Source organism: Cryptomeria japonica, chromosome 5, assembly GCF_030272615.1.
Source record: "Cryptomeria japonica chromosome 5, Sugi_1.0, whole genome shotgun sequence".
NCBI lineage: Eukaryota > Viridiplantae > Streptophyta > Pinopsida > Cupressales > Cupressaceae > Cryptomeria > Cryptomeria japonica.
Genome location: NC_081409.1, coordinates 701,151,595 through 701,177,824, shown reverse-complemented (window position 1 = coordinate 701,177,824; position 26,230 = coordinate 701,151,595). Strand labels below are relative to the sequence as shown.

The following is a 26,230-nucleotide window of genomic DNA, read 5'->3' as shown; positions in this document are numbered from 1 at the left end:
GCACCTGAACATTTCCACTCCAATTGCATAGCATTCTTCTGGGGTAATATTGATGACCTGGGCATTACTCCAGTAAGATCATTAACAAAATCTTCAATACACAGAATTTAAACATCAGAAAACAACTAAATATCAACAAAAATAGTGCACAATGCTAGAATTTTGTTTTAAATATTGAATTAAAAATGGTGCTCACCCTTCTACACCTTTGACTAGTTCTTTCAATAAGCATAGAAAATCGGATTATGCTCTTGAATAAGCCTTGTCAATTGAGGATTCTGCTTGCTCAGCTCCTGTAGCATTGGTTATGCAAGAAAAAAAGTTAGAATCAGTCATTATCAAATAAAGCCAGTGACAAACAATTTATATTGATAAAGAAATCAGCATATCTACAGAATTCGAGTATAATGAGAGAACGCTTATATGTGAACTTAATAACAATGTGAGCTAACATTCTCACTCTACTAGCACTCTAACTACATAGTGTCAATTTACAAGCTATCCAAAAATCAACAATTTATTTTTTTAAAAACGAAATGATGTCATTTGAGAAATTCCAAAACCAACTTAAACACAGCTAAGTTTCTATCAAGATAGTATACTAATTTTAGGTTTGTGGACTTCTCCTAAACTTCTGGCAGAACAATCATAAAGATCGATACATTTACATCAGCATAATTTGAAAGACCATCATGCATTTACACCAACATTTTTCATTCATTTATTCCTGTAATAGTTCTGATCATGTCGAATTTTTATATTCTGCATATTTTTCGAAAATTTCAAAACATTTCCAAGGTTGAAAAACCATTGTACTGATCTTTGTTGCGAAGCAATATCCCCAAGATTCATGACAGCTTTTTAGTCAAGCAATTCACTGCTTTTCTCAATGAGTAAGACAATGTTCTTTAACCTCTCTTGACATTTTGATGAAATTAGCTAAAAGAATCTCATAGATAAAATCAACATTTGCCAATGCTCATGACCAGCTATTTCGAAAATTTCAAAACATTTCCAAGGTTGAAAAAACATTGTACTGATCTTTGTTGCGAAGCAATATCCCCAAGATTTATGACAGCTTTTTAGTCAAGCAATTCACTTTTACCAAGCCAATTCACTGCTTTTCTCAATGAGTAAGACAATGTTCTTTAACCTCTCTTGACATTTTGATGAAATTAGTTAAAAGAATCTCATAGATAAAATCAACATTTGCCAATGCTCATGACCAGCTATTACAGTCAAGCAATTAACTTCTACCAAGCCCATCCACGAATTTTAATGAAGACAACACACTTTTTAAACATATTGACATTCTAATGAAATTAACCAAAGGATTTCATAGATAAAAAAAGAGATCTCACGAGTTCTATAGCATTGCTATAAAACCACTTCCAATCCTTCAAACTACACTACCCAAAAATATGTGATTTAGAGCAAGACAATGCATAGAAACAATCCTTCTCTAAATTTACAATTTTATCTGAAAGTAAGATATTACAGAAAAAAAATTCATTAACTAGACATCGGTAACTGGATTTTATCATGTGTGTGATTTATTTAGGACTACTCACATTCAGCATTTGAAAATAATATCAAGGGAGGAATTTTATGTTCCTCTTGTACATCGTCATTATCTGCACGACCCAATACAAACCCGAACAGGGCATTCAAAGCATTTATATCCCATTTCTTTCTATATTACACACAAAGATCACTGGTGATTCCAACCCTTCCCTTCATATTGATTTCAAATACAAAAAAGATGTGACATTCTCAAGCATTAACATACACAATTTGCAAAAATCAATTTTACTGCTTATTAAGTTCACATATACGAATTTTAGTAATCATTCTTGAATGTTAATATACATATTTTATAAAAGATATTCAAATTGAAGTTTGAGATCTAAATTTACTAGAATCATTGCATATATGCTAAATTAATTTTTAAGTTGTCTAATAAAGTATATTTAATGACAACTTTAAAGTTTAAATTAATTATTTATTAAATGACTTAATGATAATATATTTAATATTTTAAAATAAAATCACTTTTTGGAGTTATAAAGATACATCAAATTAAAAAGTGTTTTTTAATTCTTACCTTCCAGAAGTTTCCCAAGCAAGTTATAAAAAGGGATTGGGGTCTCTTTTGGACATATACAGAAGAAAATTGATTCATTGTTTCTCTGCGGATATTTCTGGTTTGTGCTTGAGGCCAAACTTAGCCAGCTGGACGGAAACCCTAAAGGACTGAAGCTGAGGACGAAAACCCTCATGCTTCTTGGAGCAATTCCATTCAGGGATTGACAGTGTGCTGAAGGTTGGGTGAGGACAGAAGCCCTCGTTTAGTGGGGCCAAAAATTTATTTAGGTTTGCATAAATTATTGCCAGCTCAGTTTGAGTATTTGTTTGGTAGCGAACTTTTGATTTCGTTGTGGCGGCTATTGTCTTTCTTGTCTGATTCGAAGGAATGGAGGCAAATAAATAGAGACAAATTGTTTGTAGAAAAGTCGTAAGTTTAAGAGGTCGGACCCTAAATATTCACAAAAGACAAAATTCATATGCCAAGAGAAAATAAAGGAGCCGCTGGAAAAGAATGCTAGTGTGATTTGTGCTCACGTGGTGATGAAAGAGACAAACTGCTGGGAGACACAACTCCTAATTTGACCTGCTGATAAAAGACAAATTCTGGAAAAGACGAACTCAAACCAGCTTTCAGAAACAAATCGCAGAGGGTTAAGAAAGAAGGGAACTTAAAAGACAGGTCACGTAAGACAATCTGAATAAGACAAAACTGAGCACTCAGATAAGACAAATTAAAAAAGGCAGGTCTCAGAAAAGACAAACAGAGTAAAAACAAAGGATTGTGGCTAATATATGGTGGCATCAGTAATAAGGGAAGTTGTGAAGATTGGTTCCCGACGTGTAAGGCTCCTTAGTTGTTGTATTTTAGACCTCATTGAGCTTGCTGGGTTTACTTCAGTCTTATTACCATACCTGGAAGTGCCTATTGGTTGATTAATTTCATGGTTGGAGTTTAACTGAAGGTCTGTCCTGCATGTTATGTTGCTATAGCAATCCAATAAACTATCATTTCTGAGTTTCAAGGCATTCTGAGTCTGTTTCCAGTCATTACAGTAGTGAATCTTGCTGGTGGAAACAAGTTTCTGGACCTGAACATGCTTGAAGAGTTTTTGTGTATTTGGGTAGTCTCAGGGACCTTATTGCTGCCATTGGACTCCTGCAAAAAACAATGAAATGTTCATTTTAACATTGCTGTTGACTGTCATTAGTATGTACCTGCTGCTATAGAATTAAGAGGCCTGGTGTTACTTCTTTTTAAGGTTCAAGTGGTTCATGATGACTGATATGTAAGGTTGGAGAGCTGCAACTCCATATGCAGGTTATTGCAAATTATTTCTGAGCAATTGGATGGTGTTTTATTCAACCTAGGAGTGACAAAATAACAAATTGCTGTCCCAGAAAGGTTCTTCCTTGTTCTGAACAAGTTTCATTGCTGCTGTTGCAAGCTGGTCATAGTAGAGATTATCTACAGGTCTTAAATATTCAAGAAGGTGTTTAAGGTACTTTGGTATTTTGAACCATTTGACTTGTTCTTTGAATTTGGAAACTATGAATGAATAATTCATTACTCTAACCTTCAAGCTTGTTATGTTCACCTTTACAATCTTTCAATGGCATCTTGAATGATATTATAAATGTATGAAAAACCTCTATGCAATCACATGCAATAAACTTAACTTCATTGGAAAAGAAAAAAATTTCACTAGTGGAAACCAAAAAAAATTAGGGGCAAACAGGGTAGAACATTACAATATAAAATTCCTATATTTTGTCTGAAGATAAGATAGAAGTTAGCATTGCAAATGTATTAGGATCACTAAATCTAAGATCTCTTACATTGTCTTAAATGAGTTGATTCACACAAATAAACATTTGCAATTCAATCTTAAAAATATTGATAGAAAGACTACAATGTAAATAAGATGATAGAAATACTGCACAACAGGTTTCATATTGAAAATACTCACACATATAGAGTAGCACATGCAAAAATAAGGAATGTCCCTCAGCAAAACTGCTGACAAGAATTGTAAATGCAAAAATGCTAAGTTAAGCTACAACCCTAAATAACTAATAATATCTGAAAACAACATTTACCATGTTTACCATAAAATATAGTTACCTATTTTATCAATACTAAAAAGAGGCAATTTTGTATCTTAATTCAAACAGCACCTAATATCCTAATTATTTAATATCCTAATAGAATAAGATCATCTTCCTTATGTTTTCTAATGAATGCCATCTACAAAAGAGGATATTTTATTTGTAAATACCTAAATTCCTTTAATGTTACTGCCGATGCTTAAAAGCATTCCATATAGCTCTAACTCTTGGTCAACTTCAAATTTATATATTTGTTTCTTCTAAAATCAATATGAAACTCCCAGAACTTTGCATGTTTTACTATATACCATATTGTGAACATCAAAAATGTTTAGTTTTACTAATTCATGATACAGATAAAGTCAATAATGCACCAACATGCTTTGAACTTGATGGATATTTACATCTGAAAGAAGCTTAATATAGAGAAGTAAAGTGGCGTAGAAAACTAAATGTGGATGATCACATAAGAAATTGAGCCCCAACTCCAATACCTACAGCATCAAAATTGGTGTCACCGTATTAAAAAGAAATCAGGTTAAAGTATATAAATTTAATACATAAGGTTTCATGAATTTCAATATAGATCACAAAAATTAAAGATAGAAATTGATAATCATATGATCTACTTGTGGGAAAAAACACAATGGCAACATATTCGGGCCTCCAAAGGAAATTACTGGCAGAGATGGCATGGCTGCAGGTGCTGGAACAGCAGCATTTGCAACTTACCTAGTTAATTAGAAGTTGGTAGATATGCTACACTAAAGACACTTCTGCCATCTCTACAATTCACTGAACATATATGCTATTACAATAAAAGGAAATAACATTAAATATAAAATAAAAAATAAAAAATAAAATGACTCAATTTTTTGTAAACCAAAATGTATAAGTATTCTACAACATACTTTGGGTTGTTGTAACTTGTAAGCTATTCTTAAAGTAGAAACAAGTGTATCTCTACCCCAGCTACCGCTACCCATATAGGGAATCTGTTGATAATGTGTGAAAGTTGTTTGCCAACAACATCAGCATCTTTCTAGAATCTCACAATAGAGTGTTTAAAACCATTGGTAGCTATATAATATTGTGTCAAAAGTTGTATAGAGTACAATTCATGGTATGATTGTAGAAAGTATACTTGTAATGACAATCAAGAGATGGATAGATTGGTGGAAATTCTAATATTGTAAAGATTTATCCCTACAATTGTAAGTCAACTACAAAACTAATTAAACAAACAAAAAAGTGATGTAAAATAATAACAAACATATCATTAAGAAAAAGACAAAACAAAAACTGCCAAATCAAAACATTACATAAAAACTTACTTAACTTACAAAAGACAGTTCTCAGTACAACTAAAAAAGAATTTTCAACCCATTCAAATGCAGATTTACTCAATATCCCATATAGAAACAATAATCAACAAATAATTTAAAAATTATACACAACTGATAGTTTGACCGATGGTTTTATTTACTATCCTACTCGTATCACAATACTTGTTACAGTGGTTGTAAGAACCTGTTGTGACCTTTTCACACATCGCCCCATTAAAATGGGGACCCCCTCTTTTTGCTTTTGTTTCGCCTGTTCTTCTCTCTGCTCTTAGGGTTTTGATTAAGTGAGTGAGTTGTCTAGACTAGGGTTAAGCCTTGGGGATTTCTATCAGGTATTTTCAGGCCGAGTCTACTCAAGTTTTTGAAGGTTATTGAGCATCCTCCCGAGGGTTGCAAATTTTGAAATAGGATGAGCCTGCCAGGAAGGTCAGGTATGTCTCAGGATAGGTCCAGTCAGGGTTTTTGAGGGCACATTCAAATTTTGTCTAAGTGTTAGCATTTTAATGATGGAATTGTGCATTTTTTTGTATGGGTAATTTTTGACCAATTTTTTTGATAGCTTGATAACCGATTCCTAGCCTTGGAGATGACCTAATTATGCCTTGTGAAGTGACTGAAGACCTAAATTTTGGATATTTTGGGACCAAGGCGAAAATGATATTTGGTGCATCTTGGTTATTGACTTGTTTTAATTGTTTTGTGCAGGGTCGCCAGGGGATATGATCGGACGTGAATTGAAGATTTTGAAGACTCAAAAATGACAAGTTTTTAAGGTTTAAGGTGAATTCGCTCCTGTCCTTCACTGAAGGACCAAGGCGAAATGGTTTACTTAGATCATTTTTTGGCCTTGGTTGATCGAACTAAAGCATCAAGGACGCGAGGAAAGATGAAGTGAGCATAATCGAACACCCAGACTTAGTCAAAAGCGATGGAAGGTTGGGCCTTTTACCTAGCAAGACAAGTTCGCTCCTGTCCCTCTCCAAGGGACCAGAGCGATTTTCTTCAAACACACCTTCTTGGACATTTTTTGGACTTGGGCTCTCGTTCACGGATTGCAAAAGGATGATATCTTCCCCAGCAAAGGAAATTTGAGATGAAAATTGTAATAATTTGGCCTTGAGGGCAAAAGGCGCTCCTGTCCCTCACTGAAGGACCGGAGCTTGAATTCCAAATTTGCATTATCCTCACAAGATTTAAGTGATTTCGCGATTTGAGGAGGTCAAGAGAAGTATGTTTTGCCCGTTGAATATAACTTGAATGAGTCACAAAGGAGAAAATCAACCCAAGTTGCAGTAGGCGCTCCTGTCCCTCTCCAAGGGACCAGAGCGATTTTCAAAGGAAGCTCCTGTCCCTCACCCAGGGACCAGAGCGATTTTCAAAGGAGAAAATCAACCCAAGTTGCAGTAGGCGCTCCTGTCCCTCTCCAAGGGACCAGAGCGATTTTCAAAGGAAGCTCCTGTCCCTCACCTAGGGACCAGAGCGATTTTCTCAAGAGACAAGTTTTTGGCAAAGGAAAAGCAAGTTTTACATTTGAGATGAGTGAAGGAAGGCGTAATCAATCCGTTGAAGATAATTTTGAAAGATTGCAAAGCACAAGTGAGCCCATAATGGCCAAGGCGCTCCTGTCCCTCACCCAAGGACCAGGGCAAAAAACACATCATCAAGTCTTTCCCTCCAAATTTGGATGAATGCAGGCCAAGGCACAAGATGGTGATGATATTTGAAATGCTTCAAGGAAGAACAAAGTTGCAAAGACCAAAAAACTGGATGAAAAATGGCTAGGGCGCTCCTGTCCCTCACCAAGGGACCAGAGCGAAATCTTCAAGTATGCCTAATTTTAGAATGCCACTTTCGTTTCCAACACTCAAGATGGAATAAGCAATGACATTTTTCGCCTTGAAGGTTATTGGAAGTTGATATGATCATGAATGTGTGCAATAATGCAAAAATCGCTCCTGTCCTTCACTGGAGGACCAGGGCGATTTCTATAGAATCAACCATTGTCTTCCAAGACCACGCCAAAGCAAGATTATGCAAAGTCAAAAATGTCTTTCGAAGGACGATGAACAAGGAATTGACTCCAAGAATCGACTATCTTAAACACAAATGCAAAATCGCTCCTGTCCTTCACTGGAGGACCAGGGCGAAAATCTTAAGAGGGTCAATTTTGCCTTGAGAAAGCAAGCAAAACATGCATAGAACGAGCGATAATGATCATTGCCTACCTCACATCATGAATTGGCGATTTGGAAAGACAAGGACCAAGGACAAAAGGTAAGATCGCTCTTGTCCCTCACCAAGGGACCAGGGCGAAAATGTTTTAAGATACACTCCTTCCAAAGGTCACACGAATTAAACTCAAAGTTCCAAGCAAGAGTGCCATTTTGGACGTCCAGGAAGAGACTTTGAACGTGAAAGGCAAGAAATACAAGGTCAAAAATGAAGGGGCGCTCCTGTCCCTCTCCCAGGGACCAAGGCGAGGTTCTTACAAATCAATATTTTACCATGCCTAGGCGCCAAGGTCCTCTAAGACACATTAAATGCCAATTTCGCTAAAACTCCAAAATATTTAAAAAATTAAATTGACATTTAATAAGGGCGCATATCATTTAATAATTAATTTAAGCCTTTAAAAAATCAAAATTTTTAATGATAAAGGCATTTAAAATTAATTATTATTAAATTAAATTCAAAAATAGAGCGCTTGGGGTATTATTTTAATATTTTTTATAAAGTCGGCCTCTTCTTTTTAATTTTTATTTATTTTTGGCCTATTTTCCAAGTCGGCCTATGGGCAATTGCAATGATGAGCGCCTATATAGTTGTGATGTTTTGAAGCATTTTAATCCATCATTTAATCATCTATCCAAGTGCGATTTGGAGAAGCAAGGAGGAGTGCGAAATCTGGTCTAAGAGGGAGTGCGAACTTTGTTGGAGGCTAGAGGTGGAGCGAATTTTCCTCAAGGCATTGAAGACAAAGGTGGTGGAGTTAAGGCTCGTGAGGAAGACCATTTTGTTGAAAGGAGGCGCATTTGCTAGAAGACTTCGATCTTCATTTTACCTAGCGAATTTCTTAATTTTGCATCATTTTTTTAGAATTAGTTCTCAAGAAGAGGTATGGCGAGATCTCTCCCTTGTTCAAATTTTGAAATTTTGAATCCCAAAATTGCATAGTCATATTTAGGAAATGATAATTCAAAGATTTATCATGAAGTTTCCTAAATTTAAAACTTAAATCCAATCTATATTTCTACATTGCAAAGTATATTGCTCATTATGAAATGTTGTGTAGGTGTCAAGATGGCGACCTCGAAGGCAGGAGCATCCACCAGTCGTCCAGCTCTCATGAAGGAAGATCAAAGGAATGAAGAATTGGAGACCAAGATCGTGTCAAAATGGAGCAACATTGGAGATACCAACTTGGGAAACTTCAGTGTGAAGAAGTTTCGAGAGGTCCCTTATATTGGAAAGCCATCACCTGTCGCAAGGAGAATAATTGAAAGTGGCATTATCAAGGCGGCCGACTTCCCTCCAGCAGTCCAGTGCCATGAGCTGATGATCGAGTGTGCCCGCCATTATGACCCACAATCAAGATCAATCGTGTCTAAGGAAGGAAACACTTTGGCTTACCTTTCAGAAGAGGCTATCAGTGAAGCTCTCCATCTGCCAGAACATAAAGATATGATTTACAAAAGCTTGGAAGGAGCTAGATCCATGTACGAAGATGATCCAGACACCTGCTTAAGCATCATCAATAAGAATTGGTTACTCAAAAGTCGTCCTCGCCTGAGCAAGATTCCGAACACACCACATAGGATCGACTTCCAGGAGGAGTACAAAGATTTGATAACTTTACTCAATCGAGTTACAGGGGCTCCTCAAGCCTTCTATTTTGAGAAGTGGATGTTCTACTTCATCCAAGTGATAGTTCAAGGGAAAGGAACAATTCATTGGGCTAGACTTATTAGCCATTGCTTGGATGTGCAGTTGAGAAGACTGAAGGCTACCAAGTCATCCCACATGAGCTCGTACATCATATATGCCTTGATCAGGAGTTTTGAATATGCAAGACTACCTCACAGAGGAGCGATCGGAAGAGGGCCCGGGGAAGTCAGAGTTTGTGAATCTTATGTTCATTTGCATCATCCACCTGGAAGTAACTACAAGTTAGTTAATGATACCTTCACGATGAACATCACCAGGACATTGCAAGGTGGGATTCACAACCGGATATCTCAAGATGCACAAGAGCTTGTAAAGAGGTATGGTGCTTGGTTTATCCAATTCCAGAAGTTTACATATATTAGAGTTCATGGGTGTCCTTCACCTCCATATATGTTGCCAAGATATCCGACAGACAGAATAGTGTTATTTGAGGTGACTAGGCAGTTGGCGGCTTATGCAAAGGCATTCAGACACAGGCATGGAAATGGGATTCCTGTGCCTATCATACTAGGGAATTCAGTTGAGGTATGTCCTAATGCTCTAGCCATGGATGATGCAGAAAAGGAGTTAGCCTTATATTCATTTTCATTCTTTGCCTTGAGAGAGAATTTTGATCCTTATGGATATGTAGAAGAAACAGTTGGTAGAAAGTACAAGCACAAATTTCAGATAGAGGACTTTTTGATGAATCTCTCAAGTGATTTAGAGGTGAAAAGAAAGATGCATTCCAGATTACCTTTAGATCTCATCAGGAAATGCAAAGTTTATAGAGTGGTCGATCAAGCCCAGGACAGTGGCAGACATCTCCAATCATCTTATGACCAAGAGGACAAAATAGTGAAGATAGATTGGAACGAGCCTGAGATTACAGACTTGAGGACTTTGATGGCTCCGGTTTTGTCATGTACTCGCAGATGGGTGGATATACAACATCAAGAGTTGAGAGAACAGAACACATCGATGACTTTTACTTTGGAGGAAAGGCCAGGGGAAGGAGGAGCAAGCACAAGCGAAGGCAATCCTCATCCTAAGAGCACAAGTGAAGACAATCCTCACCCTAGATGCGTAAGTGAAGGCAATCCTCATCCCATAAGCGCGAAGAGGAAAGAAAGACCTAAAAAAAGGGAACCCTCCAAGAAGAAGCAAGAGGCCCATTGAGATCACTCATTTGGCACATCTTCTCGACATGAAAAAAGGACAAGTCAAGGACAGGAGAAGAGGGTACTTGAAGTTGAGGAATCTATGGAATCAATGGTCCAGAATGATAAACACGAAGAAAGGCCAGCACCTCAATGCTCATCAAGTCAATCTCCCCAAGTCAATGAGTTACATAAAGACGGGAATGATAATGAAGTGACATCTCCTCTCCAAGAAGAGGGATCAGTGCCTAAAGAAATACAAGTTAGAGAGACAAGGTCCGCCATTCCAGACTGGTTAAAGGAGAGACTAACGAGGGTGATTGTGATAGAAGATGAAGATAATGTAATTGATTTAGAAAACCTTGTTGGAAATTCTCAGAAAATAACAGAAAGGAAGAAGGCCACCAAAATGTCCAAGATGATCAGAGATGAGACAGGATCCAGGAAATTGCAAATAGCTACACCAGCAGTGGACAAATATGAAGGTGAAATCCTTGCAGAAGAGTATGATGTAGAAACATTTGAGCTTGGTCCACTCACAGCCGAGCAGACACTAGATGAGGCCACTGATTCATTCAAGGCACTTAAAGACAAGCTTAGAGAAGAAATGGAAAAGAATAGAAAGCTTGAGCGAGAGGTCGATGCTTGGAGAGGCTACTTTAGCCATCTCAATCAGTCTTTGGGACGTCAGGATCCAGTAGTATCTCCTGTGCAAGCACTTCCCCTTGAATCAGTTGGCGAGGCAGAAAGAGTTAAGAGCTTGGTCCAGCTTATGAGCTCTTGGATTGACAAATCCCATACCGTTGCTATTGAGTTCGCAACAAGAATGATGCAGACTACCCATCGAGCTATCCAGGTCCTTGAGATCATTCATAACCTAATGATAACAATAGCCGCCTTTGCCCACACTAGAGATGTTATCATTCCTGTTCTGCAAGTAATCAGGCAAACACCAAGGAAGATCTTAGCACAAGAAAAGATAATGGATGGAGGAGCTCATAATTTACTCCAGTGGTCAACTCTACTTCAGATGAAGGAAGTTCTTTTCGAAGACATTAGTACGAAATGCAATCAAGTTGAGGAGGTCATTCATCCGATTCAGGACAAGGTGTTTGGGGTGTTATGTTCTATTCTTGGCAGGAGGATTGAAGATGAGACAGATGTGAATCTTCAAGAGTTGGCGGAGAAGGTCAAGGACATCTTTTGCAAAGATGAGAATGTTATCACAGATGAGCAAAGAGATCAAATGTTCGCCACTATGCTCCTGATTGAGAAAATCAAAGAACTCGAGCTTGGATGGGACATAGCTCTTCTCAAGGCTTTTGATCAGGTCATCCACTTGGAGGAACGAATGAGGAATCTTCCAGAGATTCCTATTGCTGAGATTGAAAGAATTGTGTCCAGATTCACTGCATACGCTAAGAAGGAGCATTGGAAAGGGAACAAGGTTCTAGAAGAGAGGTTGTTATAGATGATGTGGCACCTTAATTATCATTGGTCTATGTTTCCTAGATTTTTGTGCCAATTAAATATTTGGCTATGCATTTAATATTGTTCAGTAAAAGGGGAACTTTTTGTAATAAAACCCTAATTAGGGTTTAGGTGTCAAAATCTCAGCCGTTGATCTTCTTTTGATCTGGGCCGTTCATTGTAATTGAGGATGCTATATATACCCTCATTCATTTTCATTTTGTTATTAGAAAGGAGATATTAGAATTAGAATCAGAGCTTTTGGAGAGAAGAAAGTTATTTTGTAGCAAGATTGAGCATTGAAAAAAGAATTTCAAGCAATTGTTGTCTATGTTGACTTTGAGATCAATAAAATATTGAAGTTATGGTGTTTTATTGCAATTCTCGTGGTTATCTTCATGGTTGTTTACTTTCTTGAATCATTCTCAGTCGAAGTAGTGTTTAAATTTGAAGGACTAAGTGTTGAGCTTGATCTTTGGTGAGATTCACGTTCCAAACCACTAGCTTCTTACTGATTGTAATGACGCCTTGTGTGGTCAACTGGAGATATTTAGATTGCTTAAACCTTCAGTCATTATTGAACTATTGCAATGTACCTTCATGGTAGTGTCTATGATTCTTGATGATTTGAAAATCAATAATCACCCTAGAAGATCGCATCAATCTCAGTAGAGTTGTAATTCCTTGGCAATACTGAAATTAGTCGAGTCTTGCCAAGTCTAGCCTACATTGAGTCATTCTTAGGATTAGATTAGGATTCATCTCTTGCAAACCCTACCTTTTGATCTTTTTTAGAACTTGTTAGTTTTAGGAAAATCTGTTCCTGAACGGAAACGTAAGGCCCCTTGATGAAACAACATTCACAACTACCACTGGTGCTTATCTACACATAGAGACCCTACATTACAGAACCTTGGAGTCATCCTAATTGATCCTTCTTCGCGACATCTTCAGCAATCAGAGGCTTTATTCAAGAGAGGATAAGGTACCCTTGGGTATTTTATTCTGTGTTAGGCAGTGTACAAAATACACATCAACAGAACCTTAAACATAATTAAAGATTCAAGGTTCTTAAAGTAGCACCACAAAATAAAACAATCCATAACTAAAAGACAAAATAACACCGAAACTTCAACACTCACTAGACATATAAGTTTTACTTGCAATTTGACAATACCAAGAACATAATGATATCGACATTGCAGATTTTGACAAGAACTTACAAAGCTGGAAGCTACATTGGAGATTGTTGGCTTTAGCTGCAAGAACAGTTGTTGAAGCAAGCTAAAAGACACAATAAGAAATGAGTATCCAAGAATCTAGAACTCTCAAATAGATACATACAAAGTAACATGCAAATTCATATCAAAGGCAATTTAAGTTAGGTATTGGAGCTTTAATTTGAAAAGGCCTAACTAAACTAATTATGGGAAAAGATCAAATGTAGCCACATTAGGGCCTCTAAAGAGAAGTGTCAGCAGAAATGGAGTAGCAAGAAGTGCTGGAATAATAGCATTTATAGCTTTCCTATAAAAATGGAAGTTAATAGATATGATACAACAAAAGAAACTCATGCCATCTTTAAGTTGCACTAAACATATATACTATGTAATATAAAAGAAAATGACATTACAAGTAAAAATTAAGATAAATGATTCATTTTTTGACAAAACAATGTACTTAGAAAGTATAAGTATTTCACAACATGCTTTGGGTTTTTGTATGTTGTCCTCGAAGTAGGAGCAATTATATCTCTATCTCAACTACTGCTATTCATATAAAGAATATATTGAACAATGTGTTCAAGTTAATTCCTACAAATAGATTGGAAGTTGCTTGCCAACTATTAGAATAATTAATTTTTTTAGTCAATTACCTTTTTAGTTGTTCTATTAATGGTAATTTAGTTAGTCATTTAGCTTTTTAGTTCATTTAGTCTTTTAAGTGCAACTATTGCTTCTTTTATAAGAATGCATAGTTTGCTTTTTAATTCATCCAATTATTTTTCATGGTATTAGAGCGGGTCTGGGTTTGACTCCCTCATGGGTCATGGGAGGACCCGAGATTTTGTAATTCTAAAAAAATTTGGTGGCTTGTGGCCTCAAGTTAATTCCTTCAAGTAGATTGAACACTGCTTGCCAGCTATTAGAATAATTAATTATTTTAGTCAGTTACCTTTTTATTTGTTCTATTAATGGTAATTTAGTTAGTCATTTAACTTTTTAGTTCATTTAATCTTTTAAGTGCAACTATTGCATTCTTTTATAAGAATGCATAGTTTGCTTTTTAGTTTTTTGCTTTTTAGCTTTATTTAGTGTTTTAAGCTTTAGATTACCGGTTCATTCTTTTTAGAACGTCGTCTTGTAATTTCTTTATATATGTTGTATATTCATAATTAATTCGTCGTCTTGTAATTTCTTTATATATGTTGTATATTCATAATTAATTCATCCAATTATTTTTCATGATATCAAAGCAGGTCTGGGTTTGACTCCCTCACAAGAGGACCCAAGATTTTGGGGAGGGTTCCAGATTGAATATTGGAAAATTTGTAATTCTAAAAAAATTTCATATTAGAATTTTTTTATTGAGATTTTTCAAATCACAAGCTAGGGTTTTTTAGAGAATTTCTTTTTGATCGGTTTGGTGGTTTGTGGCTTGCAAGGGTTTTTGGAAAATCGTGGATTTATAGAAAAAAAAAATGGTGATCAGAGAAACGGGACTCGCCCGAAATCGCCTAAACTCGGCGAGTCCGGGTCCGAGTCAGGCCAAACGAGTCCCAGGGCTCGGACTCGGACTCGGCCTCGTCTGGAGGCTAAACTCGCCAGACTTGCCGAGTTGGCGATTTTGGCCCAAAATTGCCAAACTCGGCAAGTCCCGAGCCCTATACTCGGCCGGCGTTGGCAGCAAATAAAAAGTCAAAAAAAAAATAGTTTGTAAAGTTTTTTTAAATCCGTTTTTTAATGTTAATTGTCTTCTAGCCCTAAAAGTGACTTTCATTTCATTCACTTGCAAAAAAAGGAAGAGTAAAGTGAGTTGGGAAGAAAAACAAGGGTGCATAGAAGAAAAACCAACAAGGAGGAAGCTCAAGTTTTCTTCAATTTTTCACATTGGAGCTACATTGTGTTTCGATTTGGTGCATCAAGAGTTGGATAGGAAGAGTTTGCAGCTCATTTCAAGCTTGTTGTAAGAGGTATGATTGTTTTTTTTAACATTATTTTGTTTCTTATATGCAAAAATTCCATTTTCTATTCATTTATTTTGAAAGTTTTACATTTTCTTGTATGCAAGATCTTTTGTATGTTTGTAATTTGTATGTAGCATGTAGTATGTAGTTGTACTATGTAGGGTTGTATGTAGGGTTTGTAAATTTTTTTTTTTTTAAATTGTAGGGTTTGACAAACATTACAATTTTTTTAAAAAAAAATTTACAAACCCTACTTTAGTTTTTTTGAATGTATGTATTAATTTTATTTTGTATTTGTAATGTTTTATTGCAGCAAACTTCACTTTATTATTTGCCTCAACTTCAACTTTCACAAAACTATCCTAAAATGTCTACTTCGGCTTCTAGACCCCCCATGAGAAAGGACCCTGCTTGGAAATATCATGAGGATTTTCCAGGGCAAGGAAAGGGGCAAACAAAATGTATGTTTTGCAAAACAATATTCCATGGAGGTATATATAGGCTAAAATACCATATTGCTGGTGTGCGTGGACATGATGTCGAACCATGCCTAAAAGCAGTCTCTGAGGCCATACATGATTGTTATGTAATGGTTGAGGAGATTGAAAGAAAAAAGAAACAAAAGGAGGATCGAGCGGCCATTAGGAGAGAGACAGTTTTAGGAAGAGGGACACAGTTAGGTTGTGTTGGAGGCCCTTCTTCCTTACCTCCATATCGTCCCACTCAGTTTGCTACTGCTGGTGCTTCCGTTTCTGCTTCTGCTTCTATAAGTGGCAGTGGCAGTGCCACCGCCACTTCTCATGCTCCTACCACTAGTAGTCATAGTGGGAATGTTACCATTGGACCTAGGATTCGTAAATCTAGGTTGGATTCCTTCTTTGTGCCTCGCACTACTCCTGGGTCCCAACCGTCGCTTGAGGGCATGGGTTGGAACAAGGAGGTCCATGATGCTGCTAAAATGGCAATTGACAGGTTTTGGAGCTACAGCTGTATTCCATTCTTTGTAGCCAGGTGAATGTTTTACTTTTATGTTTGATAACTTTGATTGTTTTAATTTTTATACTTAACTTATCTCATTGAGTTTCTTTGTGACAGGTCTCCTTATTGGCAACAAATGGTTGATGCCATTTCCATATGCGGGGCGGGGTTCAAAGCCCCTAGTGAGAGTGATTTGAGGGGACCCATTTTGTCTCAAATGGTGGATGATGTGAAAAAGGATTTAGATGAACAACGCCACATATGGAGCACTAAAGGTTGCACCATCATGACTGATGGTTGGACGGATAGGAGAAATAGAACTCTCCTTAATTTTCTTGTTTCTTCCGCAGGTGATTGATTAATTTTAGTTTCATATAGTCTTTAATTTTTTATTTTTTATCTAATGGTTTATTGAATGATCATTGACCTAGCTTTATTTTTTTATTTCAGGGGGCACCGTTTTCATCAAGTCCATTGATGCCTCTGCCCATTGCAAGAATGCCACCTACCTATGTGAGCAGATAGAGGAGGTGATTGAAGATGTGGGTGAGGAGAATGTGGTACAGGTGGTGACCGACAATGCAGCAAATTATGTTGCTGCGGGTAAACTTTTGATTACAAACTAATTTTGTTTGCAAATTAATTACTATCTTGTAGTTTGTACCTCCATTAATTACAATTTACAATGCAACAAATTATGTTGCTGCAGGTAGACTATTGATGGAGAGGCACCCATCTATAGTTTGGACTCCATGTGCTGCTCATTGCATTGACCTCATGTTGGAGGATATTGGAAAAATCCCATGGGTCAAGAGATGTGTAGAAAGGGCAAGAAATGTCTGCAAATTTGTATATAATCATTCATGGGTGTTGGCTCTTATGAGACAATACACAGAGCAGAAGGAGTTGCATCGTCCAGGAATCACAAGATTTGCCACAAACTTCCTCACATTGCAGTCCATGCTTAGGTCTAAGCCTGCCTTGAGACGTATGATTGTTGGTGAGGAGTGGTCTTCCTCATCCTATGCTACCACCCCTGCAGGGATAGAGATGGCAGACTGCATTTTTGATGAGCAAGGCTTTTGGGTCCCTTGTGATGAGATAGTGAAGGTAATTTTTTTATAAATTCTACAATTTAGCTTCATGTTTTATAAGTTATTATATGTATTCTCTTATTTGCTCATTTTTCTAAATTACACAATATTTTCAATTTTGCAGTTTGTTAAGCCCTTGGTGGTTTTGTTGCGAGTTGCGGATGGAGATAAGCCCGCAATGGGCTATATATATGAGGGCATGGATAGGGCGAAGGAGGCCATCAAATTCGTCTATGGAGCAGATGAGAGCAAGTATGGTCCCATTTGGGAGATCATTGATAGGAGATGACATCATCAGCTACATAGGCCCATCCATGCAGCAGCCTATTATCTGAATCCGGCATTCCGTTTTATCCCTTCTTTCAAGGCTGATGCGGAGGTCCTTAATGGGCTATATGCAATCATGGAGAAGATGGGACCTGCCGGTACTTCTTAGATAGACCTTTTTCGAGAGCTATAGATGTTCTCAGATGCACAAGGGGAGACCTTCTCTCGTCCTGTCGCCAAACATGCTAGAACAACTATGATGCCAGGTAAAAATAAATTGTTAGGCTTAATTTTAGTTGTATTCAATACTATATTGTAACTTGTTAAATGAGTTCATGAGTGAGACTGATTTTATTTATTTTTCTCATTTCAAACTCAGATCATTGGTGGAACTTTTTTGGCCCAGAGACACCAAATGTTCAGAAGTTGGCCATTCGTATCTTGAGCCAACCATGCAGCGCATTAGGTTGTGAGCGCAATTGGAGTATGTTTGAGCACATACACTCCAAGAGGCGCAATAGATTATCTGTGGAGAAGATGAATGATCTCGTCTTTGTTCACTACAACCTCCGCCTGAGAATGAGAAAGAATGCAACAGTTGACATGTCTCCTATCATTCTAAATGAGGTTGATCTTGAAGCAGAGTGGGCCAATGAGAATCAGACAGCTCCTGGGACTCCTACAGCTGTATTTAGTGATGATGACATTGATTGGATCGACCAGGTAGATATAGAGGCTGAGGCTGTAGCCATGGTAGAGGAGGAGCAGAGAACACGAGCAGAGATAGGAAATACTGAGACTTGGAGTGACACAGCTGTTCCTGATGTTGGTGAGCATGACACAGTCGTTCCTGATGTTGGTGAGCATGGCATGGTGTCACGGGGAGCAACTATGGCTGCTGAATCATCCAGGACCTACTTTAAACGCCTTCGCAGGGGGCCAGGGCGAGAGGGTGCACGGCCATCTCAGCCATAGGCTTGTACACTTGTAGTTGTATTTAGTTTTACTATTTACCTTTGGTATTTGTATGAAACATTTGATGATGATCATATGATGACATGGATTTTTTATTCCATGAGTTTTGTAATATTGTATACATTTGACAATATTTATATATCTATGTTTCTTATTTTCTTCAGCTACAATTTGCGTTTATGCTTATGTGATTGATGTATACTTGTGTATGTAATCAAATGAGCCGAGTTTAATGATGTTTTTGTGTCTTTAAGGTGTATTCAATAAAGGGTGTCTGAAACAAGTTTTAAATCTTTAAAAATCTCTAAATTTCTTGAGTTTTTCACTTTCCCGAGTTCAGCCGAGTCTGACGCCGAGTCCCGAGTCCGAGTCTGAGTCGGCCTTGCCGAGTCCGAGCCGAGTCCGAGTCCCGTTTCTTTGATCGTGATTCATATTCGCGACAGTTTTAGTTCGTTTACGCGGATTTTTTTAGGGCCTGTGTGCAAATTTTCAGCCACGATTTTTGCATTTTTTTTCTTGCAGGTATATCGCGATATTTTTCTAAAGGATTTCACACTATTTTTCGCGACATCTCTAGGTGGATTTTTTTTAATTTGGGCGTCATATGTTTTCTTCCTTCCGTGTCGGTGCAAGTCACGGTTTTTTTAAATACAGCGAATCGCGTTAATATTGATGGATCATGTTCGTTCCTGGATTTTTTTTTATTCCCACGATTTATCTACTTTTTGTTTCGCACGACATCCCGCGCGATTTTCGGCCACATTTTTTCTACGAACTCCTGTGGTGGCAGTGGCGAACTTCATCTTTTGCCTACGAATTCAAGCTTTCCCGTTTTTTGGGGGTCTAATTTCCGCAACAGACAGCGCGATTTTCAAATGGCAGCAGGTTTTGATTCTTCCAAAAATTGAGTTTTGTTTTCCAACTGCAGCTCATTTTTTTTGGCGGTTTTCTTAGCCCGCAACTTGCAACTGGGGCACGTTTTCGAGTGTTTTCGGCTCTCTTTTAAACCCAACCTACGGTTTCTGATTTGCCCTATAATTTTTTGCAAAATATTTTTCTAATTTTTTTCAGAAAAATCCCAATAGTGCGCAGCACTTTGATGCTACCAGAGTTGTCTTTCAAGAATTTTATTGGAACCTGAATTTTGTTTTTGGCAAACCCTGGTAATACAAAGAAAACATACACAAAAAGCAATACAGAAAAGACTTCGTTATATGGGCACAAAAGGAACATGAAAGACTTTTGGTCAAAAAAATATGCTAAAGAGAGGATCGGGAAATAAATCCACAACTTCCTTTCATCTGTAAACAAAAGCAAAGTTGTTTACAGAAGCAAAGTTGCACGATATGGATGCGGCCATTTTTTAAGACCCTCAATATGGATGCGGCTGGATACCTCATTCATAAAAAACACACACATATTTTTAACACAATTTTCTAAGTTATTCGAGGAGATTTTCATTATTTCAAAAGCAATGTAGATACATAATTGCTACATAAATAATGATAAGTTGATATAACATTTTACAATATGCAAAAATAGTAGAGTTGCATTGGAAGATAACCCCAAAAATGGGTCACTGAAATAGAAAAACATTTCATTTGTCTTTCTCATTTGGTGTAGGTTTTGTTAATACCAATTTTTTTTTACAAAAATGCATGAATGAAGTTTTTGAAAGTTAAATTTAAGAAGATTTACATCAAATTTTTAAAAAAATCAAATCGCATAGTATCTAGCATGGTTGGAAATCATGAGATTTTGGACATGCATGGGTACAATATTCGATATGTATCAGAGCTGTTATCTGTTTCGTAAACAGGTACTGGGATACACGTGCCCAAAAAGAAACGAAAGAGTTTCCTACTACTATGAACAAAATGCTAACAAGATAAAATTATATTAAAAAATGCCAACAAATGTAATCAGTTGACTGCTCATAAACTGCACACTGAGCATGGAGTTTGAAAAATGGGTTTCTCTGCAGGTTCAACAACTTAAAAATCACCATACTGCAACAAAGTTCTAAAAGGTGCGAAAAAAGGTGTCATACGGTTTAGAAGACTCTGAATCTTCAACTTTGGTAATATCAAGAAAAAGAAAGTAGAGAAGGATACCTTGTTATCACTCAAGAAAGAGGAGAATAAAATGTTAAAACTTAAAAGACACAAAAAATGATGGGTGATTGTAAACAATTATAAATAGGTACCTAAGCAAGCTTTATGCCAAGTCCCAAAGTTCTATTATTAAAAAATAGAGAGAAATAGGCAACATGTACCATTAGCTAGTCTACTTAGTGATTGCTGAGGCTGATTATCCGTGCAACTCAGTGAGATAAAGTGGCTACCATAGTGAAACTTGAAGATGATTATGTCGAATAGATTGTTGTAAAACCTAAAGAGGTAGATATATGGGTGTAAGAACAGAATTATGGATTTGAGGTTTGAGATTCTGATCACTAGATATTATTAGTTTTTATGTTATGAGTCATCTTATGTAATTCCTAACATTAAGGAGGTGTTGGATATTTAATGGTAGTGGTTAATAGTAGTCAATATTTCAACAATAGCATTATCATAGCTATGGTAAACTATTTCCTTTGGGAGAGTTATAATATGTGAATTATTAAGTTCAAACATATTTTGAAAACAGTTAGTCACATCAATTTAAAGAAATTGTCTCTTTTATTGCAGATTAACAAGACAACAAGATTAGATCTGAATATGATATCGTTTTCTTTAAACATTGTCCTATTCATTTGTGTCTTCCAAATTCCTATTTTCAAAATTTGAACAATTTCAACCTACAATTAACAAGAAAACCCTAACAAGATTTAGCCAAGATTTAATACAACTCCCTTATAATAGTTATAGCATGTAGCTTATTGAATCGAAGTAAATTTCAGAAACAGTTAGCCACCTCAATTTAAGAAAATCATCTCCTTCAATATAAACTAAAAGGACAACAAGATGTAGATCTGAATACATATATAATTTTCTTTAAACATACATCTTCCAAATCCTTATTCCTAAAAAATTTTCAACCTACAATAAACAAGAAACCCCTAACGAAATTTAGCCATACTTAACCCAACCATTACAGTGTATGCCAAACAAAGGAAACAACATCACATTGGACTAATTATAACACCAATGTTTTAAAACCCCATTAAAAAATTACGTATGAAGAAATCCTCTGCTTAAAAAGAATGGATGAAAAAATTACCACAACGATGAGCCTCCTGCATAAGACAACAAGATGCAAATCTGAATACGTATATATAATTTTCTTTAAACGTACATCTTCCAAACCCTTATTCCTAAAATTTGAACAGCCTACAATCAACAAGAAACCCCTAACGAAATTTAGCCAATATTTAGCCCAACCATTCCAGTGTATGCCAAACAAAGGAAACAACATCACATCGGGCTAATTATAACACCAGTGATTGAAAACCCCATTAAAAATTTAAGAATGGGGAAATTCTTTGCTTAAAAAGAACGGAAGAAAAAATTACCACAACGATGAGCCGCACTTCGATGCCGCGCGGTTGCCTTTCAAGAACTTTTCTGAAATTTTATTTTCTGCAAACATAAACGAAAAATAAGCACATAAATGACCACAAAAGATCTACGACTTCTGCATAAGAACATTTCTAGAATTTTATTGGTCGGAAAATTTGCTACTAACAGGAGAGGGAAATAAATTTACCACTTCCCTTCGTCTGGAGGCAGAAACAAACACGGCAAAAAACTACTCAAAAAAAAAATGCCAACAAATGCAGTCACTTCACTGCACGTAAACCGTGGAATTCGGAAAACGTGTTGTTCTGTGGAATGCGGAAAATGTGTTGTTCTGCAGAATTAGCAGCCGAATTCTTGACGTCGAAGGAGATTTCCTGGTCTGAACAACTCTGGCGAATTGTACCCAAGCTATTAAACCCAACAAACAACGAAATTGCAAATTGTACAGGTGGGGCGCCTTGGGAAGAGCGTCAAATTAACGGTACAATGAGGAAAAAATCTCCGCACGCATAGCCGAACTCGTTCAATTGGATATGGACGAGATTTTTAAAACTTTACCGTTTGCCTACGCGCGCTTTCCTTAAAAAAAACAAATATTTAAAAATAAAGTTTTCGTTTGGTTCATTTCTTTTCACAAAATTAAAATTATGCTAGCATATTATTTTGAATTTTTTTAAGATTAATTAAACCATTTTGATGGAACTTTAGCATTTTTTTTTCATTTGTGAGAATTCATTAAAATGACTCGCACCCATACAATTCATTTGTATAGTTGTTTTGACTAGAATGTTACTAGTATACTTATATTTAAAAAAATATATGTAAAATACGCTGAGAGATATCTTACAATAGAAGAGAATCATTGTAAAATAAATGTTCTTCTAAAATACTAAACATCAAGAATACAAATCCATTAAAGTCCTACATGCAAAAAGTTGAGACAAGTGGCGATGGTTCTATTTTATTTGAAGTAATAAAATAATACCTCCACAAAAGCTGAAACATGGCATATTTCATGCATTTACCTATCATTTGCATCTCAAATTGTTTCAAAAATGGATTTTTGTTTACGAACATTTTGATGTCATTAGATGCCTCTTGTTGGTGTAAATAATTATTCATCTTGGATATTATTACACCTTACTTAAGTTTACTGAGGAAATGCATTTCATAGTAGTTTGGGTATGAGACACTTGGGTGCTTGTGACACATTGGGATAGTGTGTGTAGGAGAATTTTTACCTTTTATGGTGTGATCTTATTGTTACACTCCACATTCAGTGGGTGATCCACCTCATGTGGACTATTATATTGTTTCTCGTACCTACCGACACCTATTTCCTACCTACCCTTGTTTCTTATTGAGCCACATGTCATGTTTGTGTGCTCACATATCCATGTAGCCTTTCCTATATAAGGAGGCTCATATTCATTGTATGTAACTTTTGATGATCCAGTTGATCAGTATTTTCATCTTGATAGAATACAATTTATTCCTATCAATATTTTGTCTCTCCATTGTATTTTTCATTGAGCCCTAGATCTTGACAAAATCTCACATGGTATCAGAGCCTATAAGGCTTCATTGATTAGTCTTTTGGAGACATTTTGGAGGCTTCAATTTTTGGACTTGGGGATCTTCATTTTTTGGGGGTTTCATACAACGATTTGGACATCACGGTTGAATCTGGGAGGCCGTTTCCATGAATTTTGGCTATAAAGTCGACCTATTTTGGTGAGAAATTTTTTTTTGCCCATTTTGGCTATTATTGTACGGATTTCAAAAAAAAAATTAGTATTTTCCGAAAAATAAAATTGAAAATTATTGTTTTGGGGGGGTCCCGTGACCACCCCCCTCTCCATACTCTGTCAGCTTTTTTTTCTGCAGATTTTTTTTCACCCCGTCGTTGCCGTGCTTGGGTCTCCCGTCATGCTCCGGTGTGGTGTTGTCGTTCGCTATCATTTTTTCCCGGCCGCCCGGACTCCAGCAACCGTGGTCGCTACCTTCCCTCGATGGCATCTCCTTCCCAACTCCCAACGACTCCCCGAGTCCTCGACTCCCTAGCTCCCAGCGACTTCCCAGCCCACAGTCCACCGTCTGGGCTCCCTGGCTTCCGGCGACGACCTCCCCTATCGACGCCTCCCGCCAGACCTTCGACCATTGGCCACCTGCCAACCACCTTAGCAGTCGGGCTCGTCATCCTCTGCCACGCGGACACCCTCTGCCTCGTCAAACTGCCACTGTACCTCTGCCACATGGCTTGCATAGTCATCCTTCCATACTCTACAGACGCCACGTAGGCAGGGAGGTGAAGTTTTGGCGACGACCAAACAGGCGTCAATTTTAAGCCCGTCATTTGCTGACATTAGCACCACATCAGTAGTATTTTGATAATTTTTGCAGGCCCTTCTCATTGAGCTTTTCAATTTTGTAGTTCAACTTTGAAAGGCCATATCTTGCTCATTTTTTGCTCCTTTTTAGGTGCAATGTGTTTTTGAAATGGGCTAGAATTTTGTGCTCTTCGCAGTGGTGGAGGAATTTTCTGATTTTGATGGACGGATTTTTCAAAAATCACAGATCTTCATGACTCTACTTGTCTAATCCTCGATTTTGCAACTTCAGAGGCTTCGTTTGGGGTCATATGACCTCCTTTTCAGGTGCCGTTTTTTTTGAAAGTGCATATTTTTTCATCTACTTTCATAATCTGCCATTTGTTTACAATGATTTTGAGTAGAAATTGTACTTTTATTATTTGGCCATTCTTGACATATTTGGTACTTGCATTTTGCTTGGATCTCAGTTTAGATCATTAGCAGTATTTGTTGAAGTCTCTTATATCTCTTTTTGAGAAGTTGTAAATTGAAATCAGAAGTCCACTTTGCCTTGTTTTGCAAGTGGCCCATTGTATACGCACTAAGTATAAAGTGCCAAATCACCATTTAGGGTGGGAGGGGGTTCTTGATTGAGTATTTTGGGGGGGTGTCTTGTGTGATTGTGCATCTCTCTATCTTGTGTTTTTTCATTTTGGTGCTATGGGTTCTCCTAAATTTCCACTTTTAACTCCTCATAATTATGCATCATGGAAGATTAAGGCATGGAGTATGTAAATGAAACTATTACAACACCACCTGATCCTAAGGCTAATCCTAATGCTCAAATTGAATGGCTTACTAAGAATGCTATGGCACTTGGAACTCTTAGAAAGTATGTATTAGATGACCTCATTTTTCACATTGATAAGTGTACTACAATTAAAGAGGCTTGGGATATTTTTAATAAATTGTATGGACAAGTTGATGAGAGTAAGGGCTACAAGCTTGATAGTGAACTCACAACTTTGGATCCCAAGGATTTTGATACAATCCAAGATTATGTCACAAAAGCAATTGAGCTAAGAGCAAAGCTAAAGGATTGTGGAATTGACAAAAAGGATGCTCAATTGGTTTACAACTTGTTGGACAAGCTTCCTTCAGAGTATTCAGCCTTTGTATCTAGCTTTCACACCCATAAGTTAGCTCAAGGTTCCTCATACACTTCTCCCTCATTTGATTCATTCATGGAGATGTTGATACTTGAGCAATCTAAGTTGACCACGATGGGGATTCTCAAATATTCAAAGTCACAAGCTTTGGTGGCTAACAAAGGGAATCAAAGTAATCAAGGAAAAGGAAAGAATCAAAAGCAACCTAAGTCAAAACCACAACAAGATGGAGCACAATCTTCCTCTCCACAGAAAGGTGATACACCATTATCACCTAAGAGGAAATCATATAAGGATAATCTTTTTTGTGGATATTGCAAGAAGTCAGGACATGATGAACATCATTGTTATAAGAAGGATATTGATGAGTTGAAGAATCTTCTTGAGAAGAATAGAATCAACCTACCTTCTAGAATGTCTACATCGGCTTCTTCTTCCAAGGGTAAAGGAAAAGGATCACTCTTTTGGGATAGATAAAGGAAAGAGACAAGCTCTTTATGCTACTACAAGTCCCGATTCAAGGAAATGGCTTATAGATTCAGGGGCTTCTCATCATATGGCATCTTCGTAGTCTATGTTTTCTACATTTGAGTCTTGCCACATGCCACAAGTTTTGATGGGCAATCATACATA

At 37.0% G+C, this 26,230-nt stretch overlaps 1 protein-coding gene and 1 long non-coding RNA gene across 5 annotated transcripts in view; one reads left to right on the top strand and one right to left on the bottom strand.

Moving 5' to 3' along the window:
• The window catches only part of LOC131070667 (uncharacterized), a 121,404-nt gene extending 98,750 nt beyond the window's left edge, over positions 1-22,654 (bottom strand). For 3 of the 4 annotated variants that reach the window (XR_009112381.2, XR_009112380.2, XR_009112383.2), the window contains exons 1-4: positions 22,304-22,654; positions 22,110-22,176; positions 197-293; positions 5-91 (exon numbers count right to left, since the gene is read on the bottom strand). This is a non-coding gene — a long non-coding RNA (uncharacterized LOC131070667). The remainder of the gene's footprint in view (positions 1-4; positions 92-196; positions 294-22,109; positions 22,177-22,303) is intronic. The other variant, XR_009112382.2, reaches the window with a different exon arrangement.
• On the top strand, positions 16,426-17,657 carry LOC131876397 (uncharacterized). Its single transcript, XM_059221642.1, has 4 exons — positions 16,426-16,609; positions 16,710-16,862; positions 16,969-17,369; positions 17,478-17,657. Exons 1-4 carry the CDS (start codon positions 16,477-16,479, stop codon positions 17,640-17,642), a joined length of 852 nt encoding a protein of 283 aa, XP_059077625.1. The 5' UTR covers positions 16,426-16,476; the 3' UTR covers positions 17,643-17,657.
• Positions 22,655-26,230: the final 3,576 nt, after the last annotated feature.